Source organism: Moschus berezovskii, chromosome 1 (genome assembly GCF_049115385.1).
Source record: "Moschus berezovskii isolate FMDL1 chromosome 1, NW_MosBer_1.0, whole genome shotgun sequence".
Lineage (NCBI taxonomy): Eukaryota > Metazoa > Chordata > Mammalia > Artiodactyla > Moschidae > Moschus > Moschus berezovskii.
In genome coordinates this window covers 78483976-78507830 of record NC_142460.1, presented here as the reverse complement: position 1 = coordinate 78507830, position 23855 = coordinate 78483976, and the positions used below count along the sequence as shown (strand labels likewise).

General features: G+C 40.2%; 1 protein-coding gene across 1 annotated transcript in view; it reads left to right on the top strand.

Annotated features, from left to right (window-relative positions):
• CCDC80 (coiled-coil domain containing 80) overlaps positions 1 to 15428 on the top strand; it is a 37418-nt gene extending 21990 nt beyond the window's left edge. Inside the window, exons 4-8 of the mRNA XM_055422352.2 lie at positions 3109 to 3245; positions 4970 to 5118; positions 11003 to 11106; positions 13534 to 13614; positions 14346 to 15428. Of these exons, the coding sequence (XP_055278327.1) occupies positions 3109 to 3245; positions 4970 to 5118; positions 11003 to 11106; positions 13534 to 13614; positions 14346 to 14692 (818 nt within the window). The 3' untranslated portion in view covers positions 14693 to 15428. The remainder of the gene's footprint in view (positions 1 to 3108; positions 3246 to 4969; positions 5119 to 11002; positions 11107 to 13533; positions 13615 to 14345) is intronic.
• The last annotated feature ends 8427 nt before the right edge of the window (positions 15429 to 23855 follow it).

Here is a 23855-nt window from a genome sequence, read left to right as displayed (position 1 = left end):
TACATTGTGCATTACTTCAGGACAGGCTTTATTATGGTCTGGTGGTGCAGCAAAGTCAGTGACACTCAAAAGACCAGAATTCCAAAGGAAAATGGAATATATAACTCATTCATTACCCAAAGAAGAAATTGCACCACACCTCACAGGGTCATGGGAGGAACACCAAGTTTTGGTCAGGAAGCAGAAGCCAAAGTGAAGAGAGAGCCTAGACCATGGTTATTATTGGGGTTTCCATGGGAAACACAAGGTGAGCTGGGTGAACAGCTGGTTAGGCTTGGGGCTGTAGGGTATTTCCTAATTGCCCAGTTCCTGGCCCTGAGACAACTGATTGGTGCTCCTGGGGCCATGAGCCAGATGGATCTGGGTCCAAGGATTGTAATTTTAACATGCACTCCAGGTGTTCATGATGAAGGTATACAGTGAATCCTACTTTGAAAAACTGCCAGAGCAGATTTGGAGCTCCTGAAGCAAACGGAGAGCTGAAGTTGTCCCAGGACATTGGAGGAATGGCCTAAATTTAGGGATGAGAAAGAGGAGGAGGAGAAACCATGGGTATCACAGAGCGGCAGCAGTCACAGATGGAGGATTTAGATACAATGCCTGGCATCCAGTTGGTGTTTAATAAGTTGCCTTTGAAGCTGAATTTTTCTGCAGTGTCATTGCTGTCTATAGTCAGACATGGAAAAACAAATACATGAAGAAATTTACTACTACCTGAATTTAACCACTGAGTTTTGGAGTTGGAGTTCTTAAAGGGTAGGAAATTAGGCAAGTGTTTCATTTATAGGGCCAGTCCTCATCAGCACACAGCAGAACTCACCCTCCCTTCTGTCCCTCCTCAGAAACTTTAGGTCCAGGGGCAGGTTGTGTGAAATGACCAAACCCCACAAAATGGGCTTGGATCATGAATCATTTTAGCTGGATTGGGACCATGTGGACGATGTATTCTAAGGAATGTTTGCTTTTAAGCCCTGCCACCCTTGACGAATACTAGAGAGCTTTGGCAGAATCTGGATAAATTTAATAAGAAGTTCCAAATGAATAAAAGCAAAAATGAATGTATGTTGAGGATTAAAAATAGCAGTTCCTAGGTTCAAGATAAAATCTGATTTGTAAAGTGTTAAAATCAGAACATCAGTTGTTAAGGATGCTTACAAATCAGTTTTTTAATGATTGCCTTCATCATCATAATTCATATTAATATTATTAATCACAAAATAAAATATGCTCCTTGTTAAAATTTAAATAATATAAGCTCACATAAAGTAAACAGTCAAAGTTTCTATCTCACCTCTTCTCACTCCCCAGAGACAACTATTATTATTAGCTCTATGCCCTTCTGGACTTTTTCCTATGTATATTCCCATATGGATGTATTTTCTTTTGCTTTACTTCTTTTTAACCAAGAATAACATCATACTTCAGAGAAGGCGATGGCACCCCACTCCAGTACTCTTGCCTGGAAAATCCCACAGACAGAGGAGCCTGGTAGGCTGCAGTCCTTGGGGTCAAGAAGAGTCGGACACAACTGAGAGACTTCACTTTCACTTTCATGCATTGGAGGAGGAAATGGCAACCCACTCCAGTATTCTTGCCTGGAGAATCCCAGGGACGGGGGAGCCTGGTGGGCTGCCGTCTACGGGGTTGCACAGAGTCGGACATGACTGAAGTGAGTTAGCAGCAGCAGCAGCAGCAACATCATACTTCGTATTTCATTCTTCAAGCTGCTAGTTTTACTCAATAGATAAACTAAACAAAAACCAACAACATGAAGAACCTAACAATTCTTTTAAATTAACATTTTATTAATGATAGTATTCTTTCCCCTTTCGTTATGATCTACTTGGGAGAATCAAGCTTCTTATTTATATGCTTTCAACAATCTTAATAAAGTAAACCAAAGAAATACCTAAATTATAATCGCCCCCTTTATATCAATAAAAGCAGAATAGTCTATGATACTTGGCTACATCACCTTTGTAGCTACAAAATTGTGTTTTTTTCTACAGTAGTACTATTCATTGGGTAACAGTGTTGATAATAACCAATAAATTTCCTTCTGTAATAGATTTATTATTACATATTTGCTAACTTTAACATTTGTAATTTTTTTTTAAATACAGGGGATTATTCTACCAATAAAATTTTTAATAGGGTTGAGGGAAGCACTGTGACCTGTATGGGAGGAAAGAAGTAGATAAGCCCTTCTATCATTTCCAAAGTGTTTTCCAGGCATGGTTTTAATAGTTTGTCACGGTCATACTTCCCATTAACCCAGTGGCACTTGCAGGAACCACTGTGAATTATAATCGCTTTCAGGGCTTGATATTTGAAATATATATATATATATATATATATACACACACATATAAAACATTAAGAACTTCTGTAAACTCGGTAACATTTTACTTAACCTTGTATTCACTTATAAAATTTATCTTATGAATAGCTTGATTTTTTGGAGTCAAATGACCAGATTGGAACATAGGCTTTTTATTTTTCTCTATGGCAATGACTGGAGAATTCCATGGTCAGAGGAGCATGGCTGGCTACAGTCCATGGGGTTGCACAGAGTGGAAACGACCGAGTGACTAACATACACATACATACCAATGACGTAGTTCACTGTGTCCCAAAATAATTCTCTAATAAAAGGAAGGAACAGACACCAATTTTAAACTTAAATAACTAAAACTAAAATAAAATTTTAAGTGAAAATAAAGCTTAACCAAAGAATCTGGGTCTGTTTCCCTGGTAAGTCACAATAATGACTCATCCCCAGGTTGAGTTGGCAATCTTCTTCCAGGAATGACTCAGTAGCGTCATTCTAATGTTGCTCCTTCTGATTCACTATAACCAGAGTGGGCAGAGATGGGGTTCGATCATCTTTGGAAGAGTGACTTTCAAAATGAGCTTATTTATTCATTTTTTTCTATATTTGTTCACTTTGTAAAAACTGGTTCAAAGAAAGTACTATTTGAACATGTGCAACTAATGAAAGCAGTTCTAATTAACTCGGGATGGAGTCTCAGATCTTCCACACTTTGATTTCCCACTGATTTCTGTTTTTGTTGCATCCATATTTATTCACATTTCATTTGCCTTAAGACAATGAGAAACCTATGCGAGTTGTGGACGATGAGGACTTGGTAGACCAGCATCTCATCAGTGAGCTGAGGAAGGAGTATGGAATGACCTACAACGATTTCTTTATGGTGCTCACGGACGTGGACCTCAGAGTCAAGGTATGGGTTCCTGTTTTGGATGGTGCAGTGCTGTTCCTTAAGAGAGAAACTCATTTTGGGGGAATCAGTGAGTCTATTACACATATGACTGAGCACAAATTATTTCATAAATGGGAAAGTTTGGAAATGGTCCAAATAGTTACCACTGTCCTATAGAATTTGTGGTCTATGGAAAATATTGGATTGGATGACCCCCTGTAGCTCAGTTACTTGACTCAGATGAAATTCTTCTGTAACATTAAAGTCATGCATTCACCAGACACTTGTTGAATAGCTATGATGTGTCAGACCCTGGTGATAAAAAGTGAAGAGCATTTAGCTTCTGTTTTAAGAAAACTTAGATTTGATACTTTGGAAGAACCTGGAAATTTATCTCCTGATTCAGCATGGGCAAGATGGTAGGGTTTTACACCTAATTTCTTCCTATGATAGGGACAAAATTTCTGAACCATGAAAAATTATGCCATGTAGTCATAATAATAATAATAATAACTAACTTTATTGAGTTCTTTCATTATGCCAAGCACTCACTTCAAATGTTTACAATTCTTATCTCAAACCTCTAAGAGAAATAACAAGTATTATCCATTTCAAAGAGGCCAGGAATCTAGAGTTGTTAAGTAACTTGCCTAACTTAACCCAGTTAATGTTAGACTTCATACGCACACAGATTGGCTCCAGAGCCCATGCTTACATGAAAATCCTTAGGAAAAAGGCTGCCTGGGCTATTAGAATAGCTGGTTCAGCCTGAAGTATTTTTCTGGATCTGGAGAGAGATCCCTTCAATAATTCATTCTGTTTTTGTGTTTTGCCACCTCTAATGTGAAATGTTGGTCTAGATGACCCCTTAGGTGTCTGCCAGCTTACACATTTCATGATTTACTAAATTACCATTGAGGGCACAGGATCCAAGCCATGTCCAGACTTCTCTCTCTAGCTTACGATGATTACGCTCAGCCAGCTCCCAAATCCATTTCAGGTTGCTGTTCTAAGTCCAGACAGCTTTGAGGCAGGAAACTGAAATTCATTATCCTTAACTTAGATTTCCAAAATTTTTTCTGAGAATACGTTAATAAACATGACCTAATTTTAAGTATTGCTCACTCAGTAAAATAGTCCCTGGGAATCACAAAGAGTTTATATAGATTGTTTATTCTTTTATTTATTTACTTTTCTGGTTGTGCCACAAGGCATGTGTAATCTTCCCCCAACAAGGATCAAACCCATAGCCCCTGCATTGGCAGCATGGAGTCTTAACCCTGAACCACTAAGGGTGCCCCATGTAGATTCCTGATGACCACAGAGTAGGCATCCTTCTGGTGGAAAATTACCCTTTTTGCTGAGGTCGGATACTCTTACATGTTCTTGCATTTGATTTTTTGTGTTAGGTACAGAGTTTCTGACTTTCCAGTTGTGTAACGAACAGGAACTAAGTTAGTCCCAGAGATAGGGAAGTAAATCTAGGATATGTGTGGTGAAGAAGGCATGGACCTTTTCCAATAAAAAGAGTTAAGAAGACCTCCTCATGGAAGATAAAGGCAGTTGTTTCATGGATTCAGAACCTCAAAACACCAGCAGAGGTACTATTGCAGGAGAGAGTTTATAAACGAATGAGCCCTCCAGGCTCTGTTTTCCCCAGAGCTCCCATGAATTCTCCCAGGCTCTCCACCCCCTGGACAGAGGGAAGAAACACCTTTATATACTTCTTACTTTTCCTTCAACAGCAATATTATGAGGTGCCTATAGCAATGAAGTCTGTGTTCGATTTGATCGATACTTTCCAGTCCCGAATCAAAGACATGGAAAAGCAGAAGAAGGATGGCATCATTTGCAAGGAAGACAAGAAGCAGTCACTGGAAAACTTCCTATCCAGGTACATGTCCTTTGGAGACACCGAGGAGGAAGGCAGGAGAGTGTTCTGAGTGAGCTAAAGAAAACCCCAGAGAAACACAAAGCAGACGTGTCTGTGCAGGGTGACCGTCCCTGTAAGAAGGGGAAGTGTCTGTCTGCTTCACAGCACTCTGCTCAGTAGGCTTATTCTTGCCCTGCTGGAAGTGGCTCTGGTTGCAAGGCTGGCTGGGATCAGTTCCAAACTTGAGTGTTGATTTGGTGGCTTTGGATAAGTCTTTTCTTTCTCTTCTGCTTTTTATGGGACACTGATACATACTTCTGACCTTCTGTGAGGATTAATTCATTCAGTCAATTTGGGGGGCTTTGTATATTGTACTTGTATTTATTGGGCCCTTTCTAGTTCCAAATTTGATTTGGAACACTGCTTGATTTTCTGCTTCCTTCCAACTCTGCAGAGAACAACAGAAGTTCCACTAAGACCTTAAAAGGAGAAATTCTCTTGACCCAGATCCCTGATTCCTTGGGGAGTGTGGTTTGTTGAAAACTCTTGTAGGAAAACTCTGATACATACACAAAAAAGTGTTTAAAAGAAATGATTCTACTTTTTCCATTCTTCATCCCTTCCCCCATGATGGATGAAAATTCTACAAATCTTTGGGACTTTAAGGGGTGCAGGGATGCAGAAATTTCACCTACAGCAGCAAAAATTCTATGATTAGGAAATAGATAATCTGAATTCCTCTAGATTTGGGAAGCTTGGGTCTCTTAAGAAATAGCATCATGATGCGTAAAGCACATTCTGCTGCTGCTGCTGCTAAGTCACTTCAGTCGTGTCTGACTCTGTGTGACCCCATAGACGGAAGCCCACCAGGCTCCCCCATCCCTGGGATTCTCCAGGCAAGAACACTGGAGTGGGTTGCCATTTCCTTCTCCAATGTGTGAAAGTGAAAAGTGAAAGTGAAGTCGCTCAGTCGTGTCCGACCCTTAGCGACCCCACGGACTGCACCTACCAGGCTTCTCCATCCATGGGATTTTCTAGGCAGATAGGACTCACCATTCATCCAAGTTTTCAGTTTATAATTTTCTAGATATGTTGTCCCTATGCTTCCAATTAACTTGCCTTAAAAATCTCTCACCCATGAGAATAACAAGAGCAAGTAGCCCTACGTCCACTCCAGTGTTGCCGTAATCACCTTTTACGCCAAGCACTTCATCTTCCCTCCTGTTGTTTCACTACAATCCCATGATCTAAATACTGTCGTTATTCTCACACTAATGGAGACCACTCAGGTTAATGGAGATCAAATAACTTTCATAACTGAGTTTGTGTCAATGATGCTGAAAGCTCGGCCTCTTTGCACCAGTGCTGAATCAAATCTTGGAGACAGAGTTTTGGGTTTCAAAATGGTCATTTCACATTTACCATATTTCTTTCAATTGCTTGAAATAAACACAATCTTTCTGAGTATTTAAATGATCCATAAATTTAATAAGTTAATCTTGTAAATACGGTGAAGTTTTCTCAAATGTTCCAGTAACTGTATATGCTTAGTAAGATTTCAACCTAAAACCATACAACTAAACCACTTACTCAATCACACTTCCTAGTTTGGAGTTTCAAGGCTATCATTTCAAGCCAGATACTCTTAAGTTCCACAAGAACATAAATTCATATAGAAAATCAGGATCCTTTTTAGAAAAAGATATTATTACTATAATTTTGATTCTTTCCAAACTTCCTCTTCTTAATTCTAAATCTTCCAGGACTGAAAGATGTATACCTATTGAACCAACCCATCAAACTCAGCCTGATCTGTAAAACAGACAGTTATCGTCTAGCTCATTGATATTATTTACAACTCAGGATTTAGGCCAGTCGTGAGACTTGCAGTTCCAGACATTATGATGAATTATTTGTGCCATTTCCAGGCAAAGGTTCTTTTTATAATCACAATGTCATGGGTTTCAAAACTTCAAAGGAAAAGCTAGCATTATCTCACTTTTTTTCACTCACAAAGCTTGCGATGCTCATTCAAGTTGATCACTTATTTGCATTTGCATTTTTTTATTCTTAAGAAATTATACATATTTTGCATCTAAAGTCTTTTGAACTAGATAGGACCGTACAACACATAAGCAAATGTATTTTCCTTCCAGTGTAAAAGGCTACAGGTTCTTATATTCACTGCTGTTTTAGGAATATACATCTCTTATGGATATTCAGAATGGCCTATGATTATAATTTAGATGTCCTATGGCTATCTATGACTTATGGTCACAACTCATGGAACCATTGTGCTGATAATTATCATTGATGTTAAAAATTAAAGTGGAATAGTATATTACTTCAAGGTATGAGTAAGATAACCCTGAAGTTGATTCCTGGTTTTCCACTTATCAGCTGTGTGACCTTGGACTTATTGCTTAATCTCTTTGGGCTTTAGTTTTTTCATTTGCAAAATGGAGATAATAAGTTTATCTATTCTTAAGATCATTATGAAAGGTAAATTCAATACTAAAGGTAATGATAGCCTAGAACTTAGCACAAAGCAAGTAATTAATAAACACTGGTTATTAGTAGTATTCAGTTCAGGTCAGTTCAGTTCAGTCGCTCAGTCATGTCCGACTCTCCGCGACCCCATGAATCACAGCACACCAGGCCTCCCTGTCCATCACCAACTCCCGGAGTTCACTCAAACCCATGTCCACAGAGTCGGTGATGCCATCCAGGCTGTTTATTCAAGTCTTAGTTAGATAACTTTGTCATCAAAGGAGAGCAAAGAGGAAACTTAATAAACATCTTCAGAACTGAAACCCAGGCAAAGAGAACTGAATTTTTTTCTTTCTTTTCTACATAACAGCTCTATAAATAAACTATATCCAAATGGGAATTTTCCTTCAAATTTGCTGAGTTGGTGGGTCTACACAGCCTGGTTTCAGCTGAGCAGACTCTGAAGCCAGTCTAGTCTTTAGTGACACTTATCTGGTTCAGGCTATAATTATCTTTCTCTAAGACAGAAGCCCCAAAGAGTGGGCACATGCACACTAATTTGGGCATGCCAGTTAAGAAAAGCAAACACATACATAGCTTGAAGTTTTTATTTACTGACGTGCTAAAGTGACAAAAAAACCATTTGTCCAAAGTAAGGATCTGGGCCACATTCACATCTCTTCTTACTTCCACAGAAGTAGTTCCATTAACATCTGTTCCTTCAGGGCTGGGAGCTGGGGCCTTGGATCTTAATATGAAGGTCTGTGGGATAAAGAATCACCACTTAGGGGAAACGACCCTCTCTCGTGTGTCTGCCACAAGTCCCAGATCCCAGCCCTCTCTAATCCGACAGTATTTAGTGCTGCACACAGGTAAACAAGCCAAAACAGACCTCACCCAAAAGAGCTCCTTCCAGGATACCCTGCAGCTCTGTATGGGGGCCAGAAAGGCTGGCCTGGTGTGGGTGCTGGCTGGGAAGGAGTTGGGGTGGGGGATGCTGGTCTGGTGGGCCTCATAAGGAAGCAGGGAAAGCACAGGAGACCGTCTTCTTTGATCCAACAACAGTCCTGTTCCCTTTCCCGGGAAACCTCGGACAGTCTCAGACTCTCCTCTCCCCTCCTTTGTGCCAGATACATTCATCTTCTATCCTCAGTGGAGATTTAAGTTTTTCTTTCCCTTTGAAGAAAAACAAGCGGAGGAAGCTAACGTAATGTCACAGCAAGCAACTCTTGGCGAGTCTTGCTAAGGCGTCCATTCAGAGGTTGTATTTCATCAGACTATCATTTTCTCTCATTCACCCAAACCACTATTTTCCCAAGAGGCCATTTTCTCTGGGATTGAAAACTCCTGTTCACTGAGAGGCTAGAAAGGGCACAGGGAGAGAAGCCATGAATAAAATCAACTGGCTTCTGGCTCCTTGAGTGCACTGACACCCTGCAGTCAGCAAGACTGAAGGCAGAAAGCAAAAGCCCTTTCTCCAGTGAAGGTGGACTTTGAGACAACTGCACTCAACCTCTCTCTGGAAGCACACCCTTTCTCTTCATATCCCCTTAGGGGCCCTGACAGCACCTGCCAAGCATTAGCACCTCTGAGAGGGGTGGACCAGGGAAAGCACTGGACCAGGAGTTAGAGAAATCTGAATTTTGGTACCACCTCTTAGATTTACTGGTTAGGCAAGTCACTTCACTTCTCTAAACCTTGTTTTTTATCTGCAAAACGGGGAAAGCAAGCCATGCCCTCGATGAACTCCAGTGAGGAATGTTTTTTTGTTTTTTAATTATTAATTATTTACTTATTTACTTTTGGCTGCGCTGGGTCTTCGTTGCTGCACCGACTACTCTCTAGTTGCGGTGCATGGGCTTCTCATGGCAGTGGCTCCTGTTGTGGGGAGCATGGGCTCTAGGGCCTGTGGGCTCAGTAGTTTCGGTTCCCAGGCTCTAGAGCACAGGCTCAACAGTTGTGGTGCATGGGCTTAGTTTCTTGGAGGACGTGGGATCTTCCTGGATCAGGGATAGAACCCATGCCTCCTGTATTGGCAGGCCAATTCGTTACCACTGAGCCACCAGAGAAAACCTCCTGTGAGGAATGTGTGTTGTGTAGGTGAAAGCGAGCTATAAAATGATATACAAACATAAGGATTAAATCGATTATCATATGGCAACATGATAGATAATGTCCAAAATCTGTTAATAGACAATGGACGTTATCCATCTGTCAGACAAACTTCTAAATCTAAAGCCTGCAAACTAAGACACTGTCAATATCTATGCCAACACATGGATAATTTACATTGATGGGTTTTCGGGTTTAATTCTTTATTAAAAAAAAAAAATTTACTCATTTGACTGCCTGGGTCTTAGTTGCAGTACTCTGAAGTATAGTTATGGCATGTGAACTCTTAGTTGCGGCATGTGGGATTTCATTCCCTGACCAGGGATCAAATCCAGGCCCCCTGCATTGGGGGTGTGGAGTCTTAGCCATAGGACCACCAGGGAAGTCCCTAGAGTTTAACTCTTATAACACCTCTTTGAGGTAATGCTCCTTTTGATTCTAAAGCTAAGGAAAAACTATGACTTAGATGAATAGAGTGATATGCTCAAGGAACCCAAAAAATGTAACAGTGAGAAAATATAGATCAAGTTTCTCAGCTACAAGACAAAAGCTCTTTCCACTGCCCAATTGTGTTGGAACTATAAGAACAGGAAGAAGTTTACTATATATTCTAAAATCCTATGACTGTAGGTTTTGCTCCATTCTATTTCTTAGGGGTTCTCTATAAGTGATGGTTCTTACATGATGATAGGGTACATCTTAGAACTAGCATTTGCCTCTGGAAGAACCACTGGCTACTGAGGAAGGTACATAGAGCTTTATTTTTCCAGGAACCTTGTTTGACCCTTTAAGATACTTTTCTATTTTCCTTCTTACTGTCACTGCTATCTACTTAAAATTCAGGGTTTTTTTTTCTGTACTATTTCCTGTCCATATTCACCACCACCACCACCACCCCGCTAGCCAAACCCGAGGAAATTCAACCAGAACTTGAGTTTTCTTCAGTTATTTTCTAATTCCTTTATTTCTGTTGCTGTAATTTGACAAACAATTTCAGCTATTTTTCATTGTCTCTGAGAATTTCTTCTCTCCCTAAGTGACCTCATCAGGCATGGTGACCAGACTCATGCCTGACACATCATGTAAATGCTACGACAGGCAGACCATGAAGTTATAAAGGAAAAAGTTCAAGAAATGTGGTAATACAGTTTAATGTTAGGCTTTGAGGAGCTATGAAATATTTCTAAGGTTACTGTTTTTTTATTTGAGGCACAGGAAAAAAGTGACAGTCGACGTTACTCTGCTTTTCACACTAGCCTCTATTGTTTGAAGCAGTAATTGTGGTCTTCTACTTCTTTTCCAGGTTCCGTTGGAGGAGGCGGTTGCTGGTGATCTCGGCCCCTAATGATGAAGACTGGGCCTATTCACAGCAGCTCTCTGCCCTCAGTGGTCAGGCATGCAATTTTGGTGAGTGGGAAGCCTCGTCATCACTGCTTTCCCATACCACCCTCTTCCTGGTCTAAAATGGAACACAGAAGCTTAGGTCATCCAAATATTCCCCAGCCCAGACTGTAGATTCCCAGACACTTACTCAGTTATATTGAGGATAAAGTTGCTTTCATACTGGAATCTTAGTCAACTGGGGTCTGTTTTTCTTTTTTCAGTATTCTGCCCTCTCAGGTTTTTTATTGAAATGTCTGAAAATACCTGCTGCTTTACTTTCAGTGATCTGTGTTATGTGTCTTCTTATTTGCTTTTAAAAAATTTGTCTCAAGATAATAAAACTCAGATATCGTCAATTACTTAGGTAATAATCAGGTACCAACACTGAGTACTTTTCCATCAAGTATTTTTTGTAAGACAGGAATGGTTTTGAGAATTAATGAATGAATTGAACCCCACTGTACTATATTACCAGTCCCTTTGAAAGGATTTTGATCTCTGACTAAGTACCAGAAAGACAGCAAGATTTGTTAAACAGTGCCTTGTGCTTTAAGACAAGTAGGTCAAAGAGAAATGCTGTCTATTATTACTATCATTGGGCTTCCCTGGTGGCTCAGAGGTTAAAGCGTCTGCCTCCAATGCGGGAGACCTGGGTTCGATCCCTGGGTTGGGAAGATCCCCTGGAGAAGGAGATGGTAACCCACTCCAGTATTCTTGCCTGGAGAATCCCATGGACAGAGAAGCCTGGTAGGCTACAGTCCATGGGGTCGCAAAGAGTCGGACACGACTGAGCGACTGAACGGAACAGATTACTATCATTATTTGCAGTGAATTGCTCAGTGTTTTGAAAACTAATGTATGCTTTCTTTACCAAACATTATTATCCTAGTGGTCAGAAAGGGCTAATACTATTCTGAATATGTACATATAGAAAGGAAATGCATAATACATATAAGTTCAATGTTGAACCAGAGAGAGAGTGGTAATTTCAAAAGTTGGAATCACTACAAAAATTTTATTTAAGATACACCTCTGCAGATGAAGAATTTTTGAGAGTCAGTAGAGGGGTGGAAAGTAGCTAGTAGCCACATTTCAGCTTTAAGATGTAAAATAATAACTCAAAAAAAGGCAGAAAGCAAGCTTATAACAGTAAGGATACATAGAAAATTTGTAAATGTTTATTTATACTCTTATTATCAAGATTAATGCTTTAAAAATTTATGTCAACATATGTAAGGAAGATTTGATTGTACCAGTATTTTTAGGCATAATTTAAATTATTAATAGCCACCAACAGTGGTGGGTAAGACAGAAGTTCTTAATGTAGTTAATGACCCTCCATGATATGAATATATAAATAAGATTATGGCTTGCTAATTTTCTAAAGACATCTTTGCAGCAGCTATTAGGTGATGTTTCATTTTGAATTGCTACACAAAGAGTCTAAGTCAAACTCTTCTGTAGTAGATAGGAAATGTGAACAAGTCATGTTTTAAAGGGTAATTAAATTTGTGATTTTCCCTTTTGAAAACATGACTTAACATGCAGAACAGAAATGCTTCACTTCTCTGGAAGAAGAGTAAAGCCCATAAAATTTTTTTGGAACAGCATTTTGACTGCATTTCAGCTCTTCTTTAAAAGAGCCCTCCGTAGTGACTTTTAGTTTTCTCTCCTGGACAATCAACACTGTCAACGTTCATATTTATTATTAACAGTTCCAAGTTACTACTGTGACTAGGCTCGGACTTTAGATAGGATGACTCCACAGCCCCCTTACCCTCCTATATTCTTTCTCCTGAATCTTTCATAAGGGCTTCATCTTCAAAAGAATTCCAGCAAGCTACCAAGGCGTGACCTTCTTTCCTTTCCTGAAACTTTAGCTGAGGGTGGGTGGGAAGCAAGCTGTGCCTCCCTCAGTGCTACCCCTTTGAGTCTTCTAAAAAAGTGATAAAAACCTGCCCATTGAGCAGACAAGCTTTCATTTGAGGAAGCCAGAACAATGTCTTCAACAATCACATTGGCTTGCTCTGTAGTCTTTTCTTTGAGACAAAATTAAATTATCCATGTAAGCTGTTATAACACCAGCCGTGACTTTTTTCCAGAACACTGATCAGCTTAGATCATCTCAGATATTTTAAAGTTCCAATGGCTTCATTTTTGTCATTTAATAGAGTGAGAATCAGAGTTTAAGAGCAAATTCTTTTTCAATCTGCAGAAACAAAACTCACATTTGACCCTGTTGTTAATCCTAAACTCTGCAATTAGTCTCTTTTCAAGATTTTATAAATGTCTGAATGCATTTTTATGGAAAAAAATTTTAATGACTTATTTTACCTAATCAGGTTATGTTTTATATTCTTTTTAAACTTAAGAGATTTTAATTGTCAGATATCCAGTCTTTGGAAGCAAAAGACTTAACTCCCGATGCTATGGCTTTCTTTTTCCTCTCAGGTCTGCGCCACATAACGGTTCTGAAGCTTTTAGGTGTTGGAGAGGAAGTAGGGGGCGTTTTGGAACTGTTCCCGATTAATGGTAAAATTTTGTTGCTTTTAAAAGAGTGTAAACTACTGATAAGTTCAGTGAAGTTATATTAATTCATATGTAAGCAGTGGATGTACCCTCAGCTGAAGAAAGGTCACTAAATGCTCCCTCCTGGTGTGTGCCCCATGCATGTGTGTGTGTGTGTGTGTATGTGTAAGGGTGTGAGAATTTATGTATACACAGAATGTGTGCAGAAGAATGGGAAGGGGAGCATAAACACTCATGTTGTTTTTATTAAAAAGCCATTTGCAAGTGACAGCAAATATATTCATTTCTTAATAGAGATATGTAATTCTTTTTTGTCTGCATGGGGTTTTATTGGCTTACAAAGCATTTTCACCTATGGTATCTCATTAATTCTTGTGGTAGTTTTATAAGGCACGAGAAATGAAATATTTCCTGCCATATCAGTGACCAAGGGATGTCAGAGTTGATCTTGATGTGGCAGTTGATCTTGCAAGGATTAAATAAAGGAATTGGTTTTATATTTTATAACACTCCTGTAAAGAGACATGTGCCTCAAATTGTGATCCATGTTGTAGAATAGGAGGAACATTTCATTGCTAGTAGAAAGACCAGCAAAGTTCCTAAATTGGATTTTTAAGCTGTAGAGAACAGACCCTTGGGTCCTTTCTCTGTTCTCACAGTGATTTCTTCTAACTTGATGCTTTCCTGAGTGTTGCCTCTTTAATCCGCTAACAACTTTTCTAATCCTATTCTAGGGAGCTCTGTTGTGGAGCGAGAAGACGTACCAGCCCATTTGGTGAAAGACATACGCAACTATTTTCAAGTGAGCCCAGAGTACTTCTCCATGCTTCTAGTTGGAAAAGATGGAAATGTGAAATCCTGGTATCCTTCCCCAATGTGGTCCATGGTGATTGTGTATGATTTAATTGATTCGATGCAACTCCGGAGACAGGAAATGGCCATTCAGCAGTCCCTGGGGATGCGCTGTCCAGAAGATGAGTATGCAGGCTATGGTTACCATAGTTACCATCAAGGATACCAGGATGGTTACCAGGATGACTACCGTCATCATGAGAGTTACCACCATGGATATCCTTACTGAACAGAAACATGTAACCTTAGCCCCAGCCAGTTTCCCCTGCAACTGTCAAAGTCACATGTGGCCAGCTACATAAAGGAGAGTTCTTCCACACTGCCTGCACTCCCTGCCTTTTTCTTGCGGTGTTCTTCCAAGATTAAATAAATAGCAACATTTTGCCTACTCATGAGTTGTCAAGAGACCTTAAATCATAAAGATGTTCAAAAGAATTGCTTCTCTAACTGGAGAATAAGTATTTATACCTGTTTTACTTTTTTAAAAGTATTAATTGGTAAGTGAAAACTAGGATCGTTAGAGATCACAGCACAGATGTTTTCAAATAAACATTTGAGCAGATGGAACAGACAGAGCAGATAGCGTCTTAACCCTTTTTGAAATGTCAGTCTAAAAATGATTAAGATGGCTCTGCTTTATACTGTGAGTTTCTTTCCTGAAGCTTGATACCAGAGGAGTCCAGTGATATTGACTTCCAAAGCCAGGACAAGTACCAAACTCCACTTTGTTACCATAGCTACTTTCTGTCCTGTTTCTCTTATCTTTAGTGTCAGGAGGAAGGAAACCCTCAATCACCTCCAGAACTGGCAGTGCAGCTAAAGGTGACACTTTCAAAGTTCCAGGAGGTACCATGGAATTCCCAGCATGGGAAACCTTGACTCTTCACACTTGACTTTCTGGGCATGCTTGCTAATGGGCCCATTACACACTGACACCTTGTAAAATAAAATTACAAAGGAGATTATTTCCAGGCATTCTTTTTTTCTTCAAAGGAAAGTGTTCCTAAATTACAGTGGATAAAAGTATAACTGGAGTACAAAATATAATCCTTGTCTTTGAAATAAAGCATTTATTATCACATATGGCATATAAACCATTCTCCCTTCTTCCCTCCCTCTTTCCCCTCCTTCCTTCTATACTATTTTACTTTTTACCAGCAAACAATGACCAAGTAATAGGTATGAGCTTGCCCGAAGGCAGGCAGGCAGAGTCCCTGGGTTTTAGCATCCTGACAGTGCCAGCCTCTGTCAGTAAAGGGGACGCTTATTTTTTTTTTTGGTCACTGTTATTAAAATTGATTTTCCAAATATCTTGATTATTGGTTATTGACTTAGTGAGCCCAGATATTAATAACTGCATTCAAGTCACATGTGAATACTACTAGCATTTAACTTATTTGTACCTATTTGCACAAATCTTTTACTTCGTCTGAACCTTCTTATAATTACAGTACAAGTGGAATTTCTACCTCAGATGAACTTGAGGGATTACTTATTTTGCCCCTTATTCTCCATAAACACCATTCATTCTTGTCTGTTTTACAGGTAACTGAAGTTCAGAAAGCACAAGTGACTTCAGAGCATACTTTTCTTATTGTATAATTTATGCTTCCAGTTCACCCCTCCTCCCATGTTGGGGATCATTCCTCCTCTTTGCTAGAACAGTCTGTACCAGCTGCTTGAGGAGGGCAGGTGCAAGAACCAGGCTGATGTGCATTGCTCTTAAATCGTTGGCAAGGTGAAGCACAGCTTAAAATTGCCATTAAAAATGGATTTCTTTATTATTGCCTCTGAAATTACATAGGGGCAATATCTAAGTAAGGGGCCCAAATTGTCTCAATTTCAGGAAATACAATAATGAAAGAGTTTCATCTCCCAAGGAAACTAATTAGATAGAAATAATAAACATTTTCTTATAGAATAATTTTATTAAGGTTCTAGCTCCTGCACCCAAAGAAAGAGAACAGTTTTTCATAACACGAGGTTTCTTTTTTCAAGCATTCTTCTGGTTTCACTGGCACCGAGATGGTCTTTAGCAATGCATTGGAACGGTTCTTCGCTCTGAGGAGTGGGTGGAGAAGTCATGGGTAATCATTTAGGGGATTGTAGAATAAACAAATGGCAACCCACTCCAGTGTTCTTGCCTGGAGAATCCCAGCGACGGGGGAGCCTGGTGGGCTGCAGTCTATGGGGTCGCACAGAGTCGGACACGACTGAAGTGACTTAGCAGCAGCAGCAGCAGCAGCAGCAGCAGAATAAAGAAGCCACAGTTCAGCAAACGGACACATTCAGAGGAAGATGCTATTAGTAAATGTCCTCAAATCCTAGAATCTTGGAAAATACAGAGTAAATCTAAGCAAATGGGAGGACTGAAGAATAAGGTAACCTGAATCTCTGTCTTCTAGGGCTATAGATCCGGTAGTTGGAAGTCTGGATATTGTTGTTGTTGTTGTTCTTTTTATAAAAACATTTCTTTCCCCAAACAGCAACAACAAAAAAGGTAAAATACAAATAAATTCTAATTTTTGAGAAAGATTATGGAATTATGGTATTTTGAAAGGAAAGCACCCAACTGAGTTAGGGAAATTTGAAAGACTGAAAGGAACACTGCCTCACCCAAGTTGCCATAATTCCCTCCCATGAAATTCCAAGAACTGTTTTTCATCAGAGAAGTCCCAGGGCTCTAAAAGTGAAATGAAAGGGTTAGTCGCTCAGTCATGTCTGACTCTTTGCGATCCCATGGGCTGCAGACTACCAGGCTCCTCTGTGCATGGAATTCTTCAGGCAAGAATACTGGAGTGCGTAGCCATGCCCTTCTGCAGGGGATATTCCCAATCCAGGGAGTGAACCCAGGTCTCCCGCATTGCAGGCAGATTCTTTACCGTCTGAGCCACAAGGGAAGCCCAGGGCTCTAAGGTGAATATTAATTCAGCAGAGAGATTCTTCCCCTGCCACAGAGGCTGGTGGCCCAGACACAGCAGAGTCGGTGGAACCCGCTAGTCTCATCCTCTAGATTATAGTTGATAATGAAGCTCACACTTTCTCAACTCCTGAAACCTTGAGCATAAAAATAGCTCAGGGCCAGAGTGAACGATGGCCTTGGCTGACCCTGATGGATGATCTCAGTACTTAGCAGTGTATGGAGATTCCAGAAAAAGAGAACCCTCTTGAAAAGAACCTCTGTCCATATCTGTGCCATCACCAATTCCCCTTTGCCTACTGAGGAATCCTTTCTGCTCTGTGGCTGCTCTGTGGTTTGGGGTGTGCAGATAGAGGGTGTGGTCAGTGCATACTCTTAACTTCCAACTCAGGTAAAATGCTAACTCCTTTCTTCAGTCCTCTTGGATTTGGTGCAAAGCTCCCAGCGCGAGATTTTCCTCTTAGTTTTGTACATGTTACTAGCTACTAAGAATTCAAGAATCAAAGTTGGGGTAGTGTTTCTTCTGGTCTCAGCCTGTCGATACTGATGCTATCAGCTAGGAATGCCCGGGGCACTCACTTGGGCATGCGTATTTGAGGCCGCCCCCACAGACGTTTTCCAATAGGAGCCAATGTTGTGGACTAGCCTTTGTGGTTTGTATCATGATCACAAAACACACCTCAGCAATAACTGTGTTGATAAAAAGCTAATCAACAGTTGATCTGAGAAAGAAATAGAAGTTTCTCTTTGAGCCAACCTGAGGATTAAAAGCTGGGAGATGGTCTTTCAGAAAGCTCTGAGGTCTGTTCCACCCATCAGAGATCAAAGTAGGGTTACGTGAGTTCTTGAGACAGACGATTATGTGTCATTTGACAGTTTACGGATCAATACGCATAGAGTGAGTAGCAGGTCATGGGTCATAGTAGCCCCTGATGGGGTTAAGAAGGAGGGTTATCGTCTAGGCAGACCTGATTAATCCAGACGCACACACAGTACACCCTACAGGGGGTGGGGTGGGGGGAGGAGGCCCAAATAGGCAAAGAAAGATTTTATGTTTAAATTTTTCTCATCTTGCATAAAATATGAATTTTATTTCATCAAACATCAGGAAACTTGGTAAGAAACTAAGTAATAAAAGTTTATTACTCACAGGTCCTGGAGGATGTATACACAGCAAGGCTGGATGGAGAGCAAAGACCTGGGGTTCTGCCTGTACTGGGGTTGAGGTGAGGTCTGCAGGTTACTCTTTATTGGTGAATTTAAAACATAAGAGTGGGGGTCAGTTATGTAGGTGACCCGCGGGTTTCCAATAGGGGAACTTCATGGGGTTGCTGGATCTTTAGGTAACTGTGTAGCTGGCAACATTCTTATTTGAGGTGGATTCTTTGAAAATGGATGCCTTGACAATCAAAAATTTAATGTTAAGCATTTATATTACAATCAAAAAAGCTGTCAGGCACTTACACTAAAAGTGATGAGAGGCAAAGGGCCAGTTGTAACAGAATTCAATAGGGGCTTCAAAAAGGCCACTGGACTTGGGACAACTATTGGTCTTTGCCCTGACCTGTTACTTTCCCTTGGACTTAGTCTCTCATCTCCAAGTAAGATAGGCTTTTTGGTAATAGAATGCAAAGTTCAGAGATTTCCTATCATCCAATCAATGTTAAATTCTCAGAGAACCCAGACTTCATAATTCAGAATCCAGTTCTAAGTTGTTATGGGAATGGGGAAGGTATTAAGCAACTTCATTGCATTCTTCCCAGCACAGTGTACTGCTGTGGCCGAGATCCAAAGGAGTTGTCACCTAACACACTGCCATCCTCATCATTGCCTTCAGGCTTGAGCTTCCAAGGAATTTGGGCTGGCAAGGACTGTGAGCTTCCTGAACATTTAAGGAGTCCCTTCAACAGGCATATGCTTGTTCTTCAACACAAAGTTCCTAATTTGGGGACCAAATGCATCACCAGAAAGGCTTCCCTGGTGGCCCAGAGGATAAAGTGTCTGCCTGCAATGCAGGAGACCTGGGTTCAATCCCTGTGGTGGGAAGATCCCCTGGAGAAGGAAACCCACTCCAGTATTCTTGCCTGGAGAATGCCATGGACAGAGGAGCCTGGTGGGCTACAGTCCACGGGGTCGCAAAGAGTCGGACTCAACTGAGTGACTTCACTTTCACTTTTCTGGAAAGCAAAAGAAGGTCCTCCACCCTCAATCCATGGGTTAATACATATGCCAAGGAGGCTGCTTGTGAAGGGGTGGGGTGATTTTAAACATCCAAAACTGACCTTGGGCAAAATTTTCTTGGGCTTTTCTCCTCCACCATAAGCATTCCTTTCCTCTCTCCTGGCTCTTTTCTCCTTCCCCCTTTTCTCATGAACCACTCTGGCTTTCATGAACAGATGGCTACAACTGATTAGGTGTAACTGACAGGCTAAAAGTCCCACCCTTTCCAAGGACATCTACAACACAGGGGAAGTTCGTTGAAGATAGGCAGTAGGGAAGAGCTTGCCAAGCCATTTCTGAAAGACTGCTAATCTCTGTAAGCAAGCCTCACTTTTCTTCCTAAAAATGTTGGCGAAAGAGTAAATTCATCCTGCAGATTTCACCGTTACTCTGTTTGCTCTCTTCAGTCCTCTTTTCTAGCTTTGGCTTGCTTCTTGTTGTGAGCACTCTTCAGAGAGCCATATTAGAACAAGGACACAACTGACGTGTGCTCAGTCACTCAGTTGTGTCCAACTCTTTGTGACCCCATGGACTGTAGCCCTCAAAGCTCTCTGTCCATAGTTTTTCAGGCAATAATACTGGAGTAGGTTGCCATCTCCTACTCCAGGGGATCTTTCAGATTCAGGGATCAAACCTGTGTCTCTTTCATCTCCTGTCCTCGCAGGTGGATTCTTTACCACTAGCACCACCTGGGTAGGTAGAGGCAGGAATATACCCAAATTTGACAAGACTTGATCAAGAATAGCTGAAAACCTTGATGTATAAAAAGAACCATCTAGTCATTCCAGTTCTTAATCCAAGATACTATTTTCAGGTTATGCTCAAATTACATGATGAATCTAACATTTATTATATTTATGGCATTTTCTATGTATTCTGCTAGAAACCAGGAATACAGAACGGAAGGACATCTCTCAGTACAGATTAGCAGAGAACATCTATGTACACAGTCAATTGTAAGACAGTATGCAGAAATATAGAATCAATGATGGGGGGAGAGGTGTGAGGGAAGGACCAGGGAGAGGAAAGTGATGACGGCTCTTCAGTTCGTTCTTCAATCTGTTGGTGGCTAGAACTATCCCATTGCTTTTCCTGTCAGGCTCCACATGATTTGAACGAGTACCTCATACTGACTTCATCGTCACCATGGTCAATGGCTTTTGGATACTCACAGTGCAGGCACTTATACTTCTGGGAACTTCTTACCTCTCCCAGATTTAAGAAGTTGTCTGGATGTCCATGGAAAGATGGTGGCACTAATATTAATTCATTCATAAACACGCCCTCATCCCTGAAATAAACCAAAATGAACAATAAGTATGAATTTATATTAGAAGAAAACTTCTTCAAGATTGGAACTAAGGAATAACTTTGATCTCAAAGCATGAAATTGGAGTGATGTGTGCCTACTTACCAGAGAAGGCGATGACTCCCCACTCCAGTACTCTTGCCTGGAAAACGTGATGATGCTAAAGCATTTTAAGAGAGTTTCGTTGCTGTCTTCAGGATCTTCTTCCAAGATATTGACATTCATTCTGTAAAATTTGATGCTGACATGTTCTTTATCTTACCAGGAGGTCACAAAAGGTGTTCAGACAATAACCAGGACTCTTATTCCCTCCTCAGATGGTCTTTAAATGATTTGTTGACTGAAATATCAAGAAGTTGAATGCCCATGCCAAATGCCAGCTTGTGCAAGCAAAGACAACTTCATCCTTACTGCCAGGAGGCAGCAGCTATATTAACATGCCATTTCTTAACATACCCCAACTTCAAAGATTGTAACATGAAAACATATGAGTCCTAGAATAGATGAAATACACTATAGTGGACCTGGATAAAATTCTCAGAGCTTATTAAGAAAAATTGGGAGTTGGAAGGAAATGCAATAACCTAAGTTCCACATTTTTCAATGAAAGAAGTCAATGAACATATTTTGAGGTTGAAACATTTTTATAAATGTAAAGTTCGAAGTTTGCTTTTTAAAAATGTAAAAGTAAATACTAGCAATGAGACAGACTAGAAGTGTAAGTTGAATAAATCTAAAATACAACAAGAAACTTTCAAATTGGCATAAAATATAAAACCAGTATCAACTTTCTCAAAAACGTTTTTACACAAAGGATGAGTCAAACAACAATTAAAAAATTCAATAAAATATGCAAATAACAGGAAGAGCATAGATCTCACCTTCCAACCAAGTGTATAAAAACTAGAAATTAATAAAAGTATGAACACAATCCTCAATGACACTGCTCTTGACTCAGAATTAGAAAAATGACAATTTTATATTTTAAAGTCTTTGGGCTAGAGTCTACTTACTCCAGGGAATTTTTCTACTAGTTATAAACACGTTCATTAACAAGCAAGAAAGAAAATAAATGCATTTGAAGTAGATAAGATGGAAAAACAACAAATTAAACTTTAGAAAAGCAGGGCATAATAAACTTTACTTAGAAACTGCTCATTGATCTATATTTTAAAAAGACAAGAGACGCTATTCAAACACAAAGTCAAAAATGAAAAAGAATATAGACTAGAGTAAAAAAGTAAATGAAAAGAATTGAGAATGGTTCATAAATCCCTATGCAAATACATTTGAAAACCTAGATGGTTAAAACATAAATGATCGAGTGAATCAAGAAGAGGATGAGATGAAAGAACATTGTGGGGAAAAAAGTACTTGTCAAAAAATTGCCATGCCTAGGCAAATTTTATTGGTGCGCTCTTTCAAAGTTTCAGGGAACACATAAAGCTGACGTTTTAAAAATCTTTCCAGGGCATTGCGGGCAATGGGAGTTGGCAGCTCGACCCACACCACATCCGTATGGGATTGCTGGGGACATGGATTGATAAATCGCAGCAGGATTAAATGCATTACCAGCATTGTCAGCAGGTTTCAGTTATCTTGGCAGAGACAGGATGGAGCGTGAAGCAAGTAAAACAGCAAGTGAGAACACAAATTCCACAGATCTGTTAGGGAGCTTATCATTGAGTCCATCTGAGCAAAATAGCACCTTCTCACTAAACTATTTGAATTGAAAATTTACTGGTTTATTTATAGCTTTAAGTGTTCTGTTTTCATATAAAAGCTATAAGCAAGAAGCTTATACTTTATGTTTTTATGCATTTATAGTGAAGTAGAAAACGGCTAACTCTTGAGATCTGTGATTTTTTTTTTCCTTTAAAGAGGGATATTTATTTTCAGGGGCTTCCCTGGTAACTCAGTGGTAAAGAATCCACCTGCCAATGCAGGAGACCCAGGTTCGATCTCTGGGACAGATAGAGCTACTGGAGAAGGAAATGCAATCCACTCCAGTATTCTTGCCTGGAAAATTCCATGGACAAGAGATGCCTGGCGGGCTACAGTTCACGGGTCGCAAAGAGTCAGACATGGCTTAGTGACTAAACAACAGCAACAAATGTATTACTCAATTTCAGAAAGTTTGCTCTAGGCTTTAGAGAATGAAAACAACTCTCTTTCCTTTGGGTTTGACTTTTTCTGCCTCTGCTCCATACTAGAATGTTAAGTTTGCAAGAAAAATCAGAACTTCAGTAAAAGGAGAGGTTGCCAAGGAGGACCTCCTTGGGTTTTGGGTCAAGGCTGGGCCTGTACAAGAGCAGGATTCCCTGCAGCCACACATGTCTAACTCAGCTGAAGCTGTTGCTTCCCCATGAGGATTCAGACACAAAAAGCCTTAGAGTTATAAACAAGAAACTCCTTCCTTACTCTCCTCTGCATATGGACCTTGAAAACCTCTGGCAGCAGGACACAGCTGGCCAAGGGTTTGGGATCCTGGGTCTAAGCCATCTTTCTCTCTACAACCAATGGCCACACCCTGCTTCCCCTTGGGATTAGGTGCATTCCTGGATAGAAGTTTGATCCTAGGGCCAGTGACAAAGATGGAATCAGGTCACTGCAGGACATACTTGTGGTCCAACCAAAGGCTATACAAAAACTATGGAGACAGCAGATTCAGCGCATTAGTTGTAGGTCATAACTTAGTAAAGTATCTAAAAATAGGAAGGGACCTTGGAAATCACTTAGTCCAACTTCTATACCAATGACAGAATCGCTTCTGAATCATCCAGTTGATAGAATCTCTCCTTAACACTTCAGTGACGGAGAGTTTACCATTCCTCTCTGTCACTCTTCAAGTGGCCTTCTCCATTGTCGGAAAGTACCATTTGTTAGAAAAGTCTTCTTATAAAGACAGAGTAAGCATTACCCCATAACTTGTTCTTTAGAACA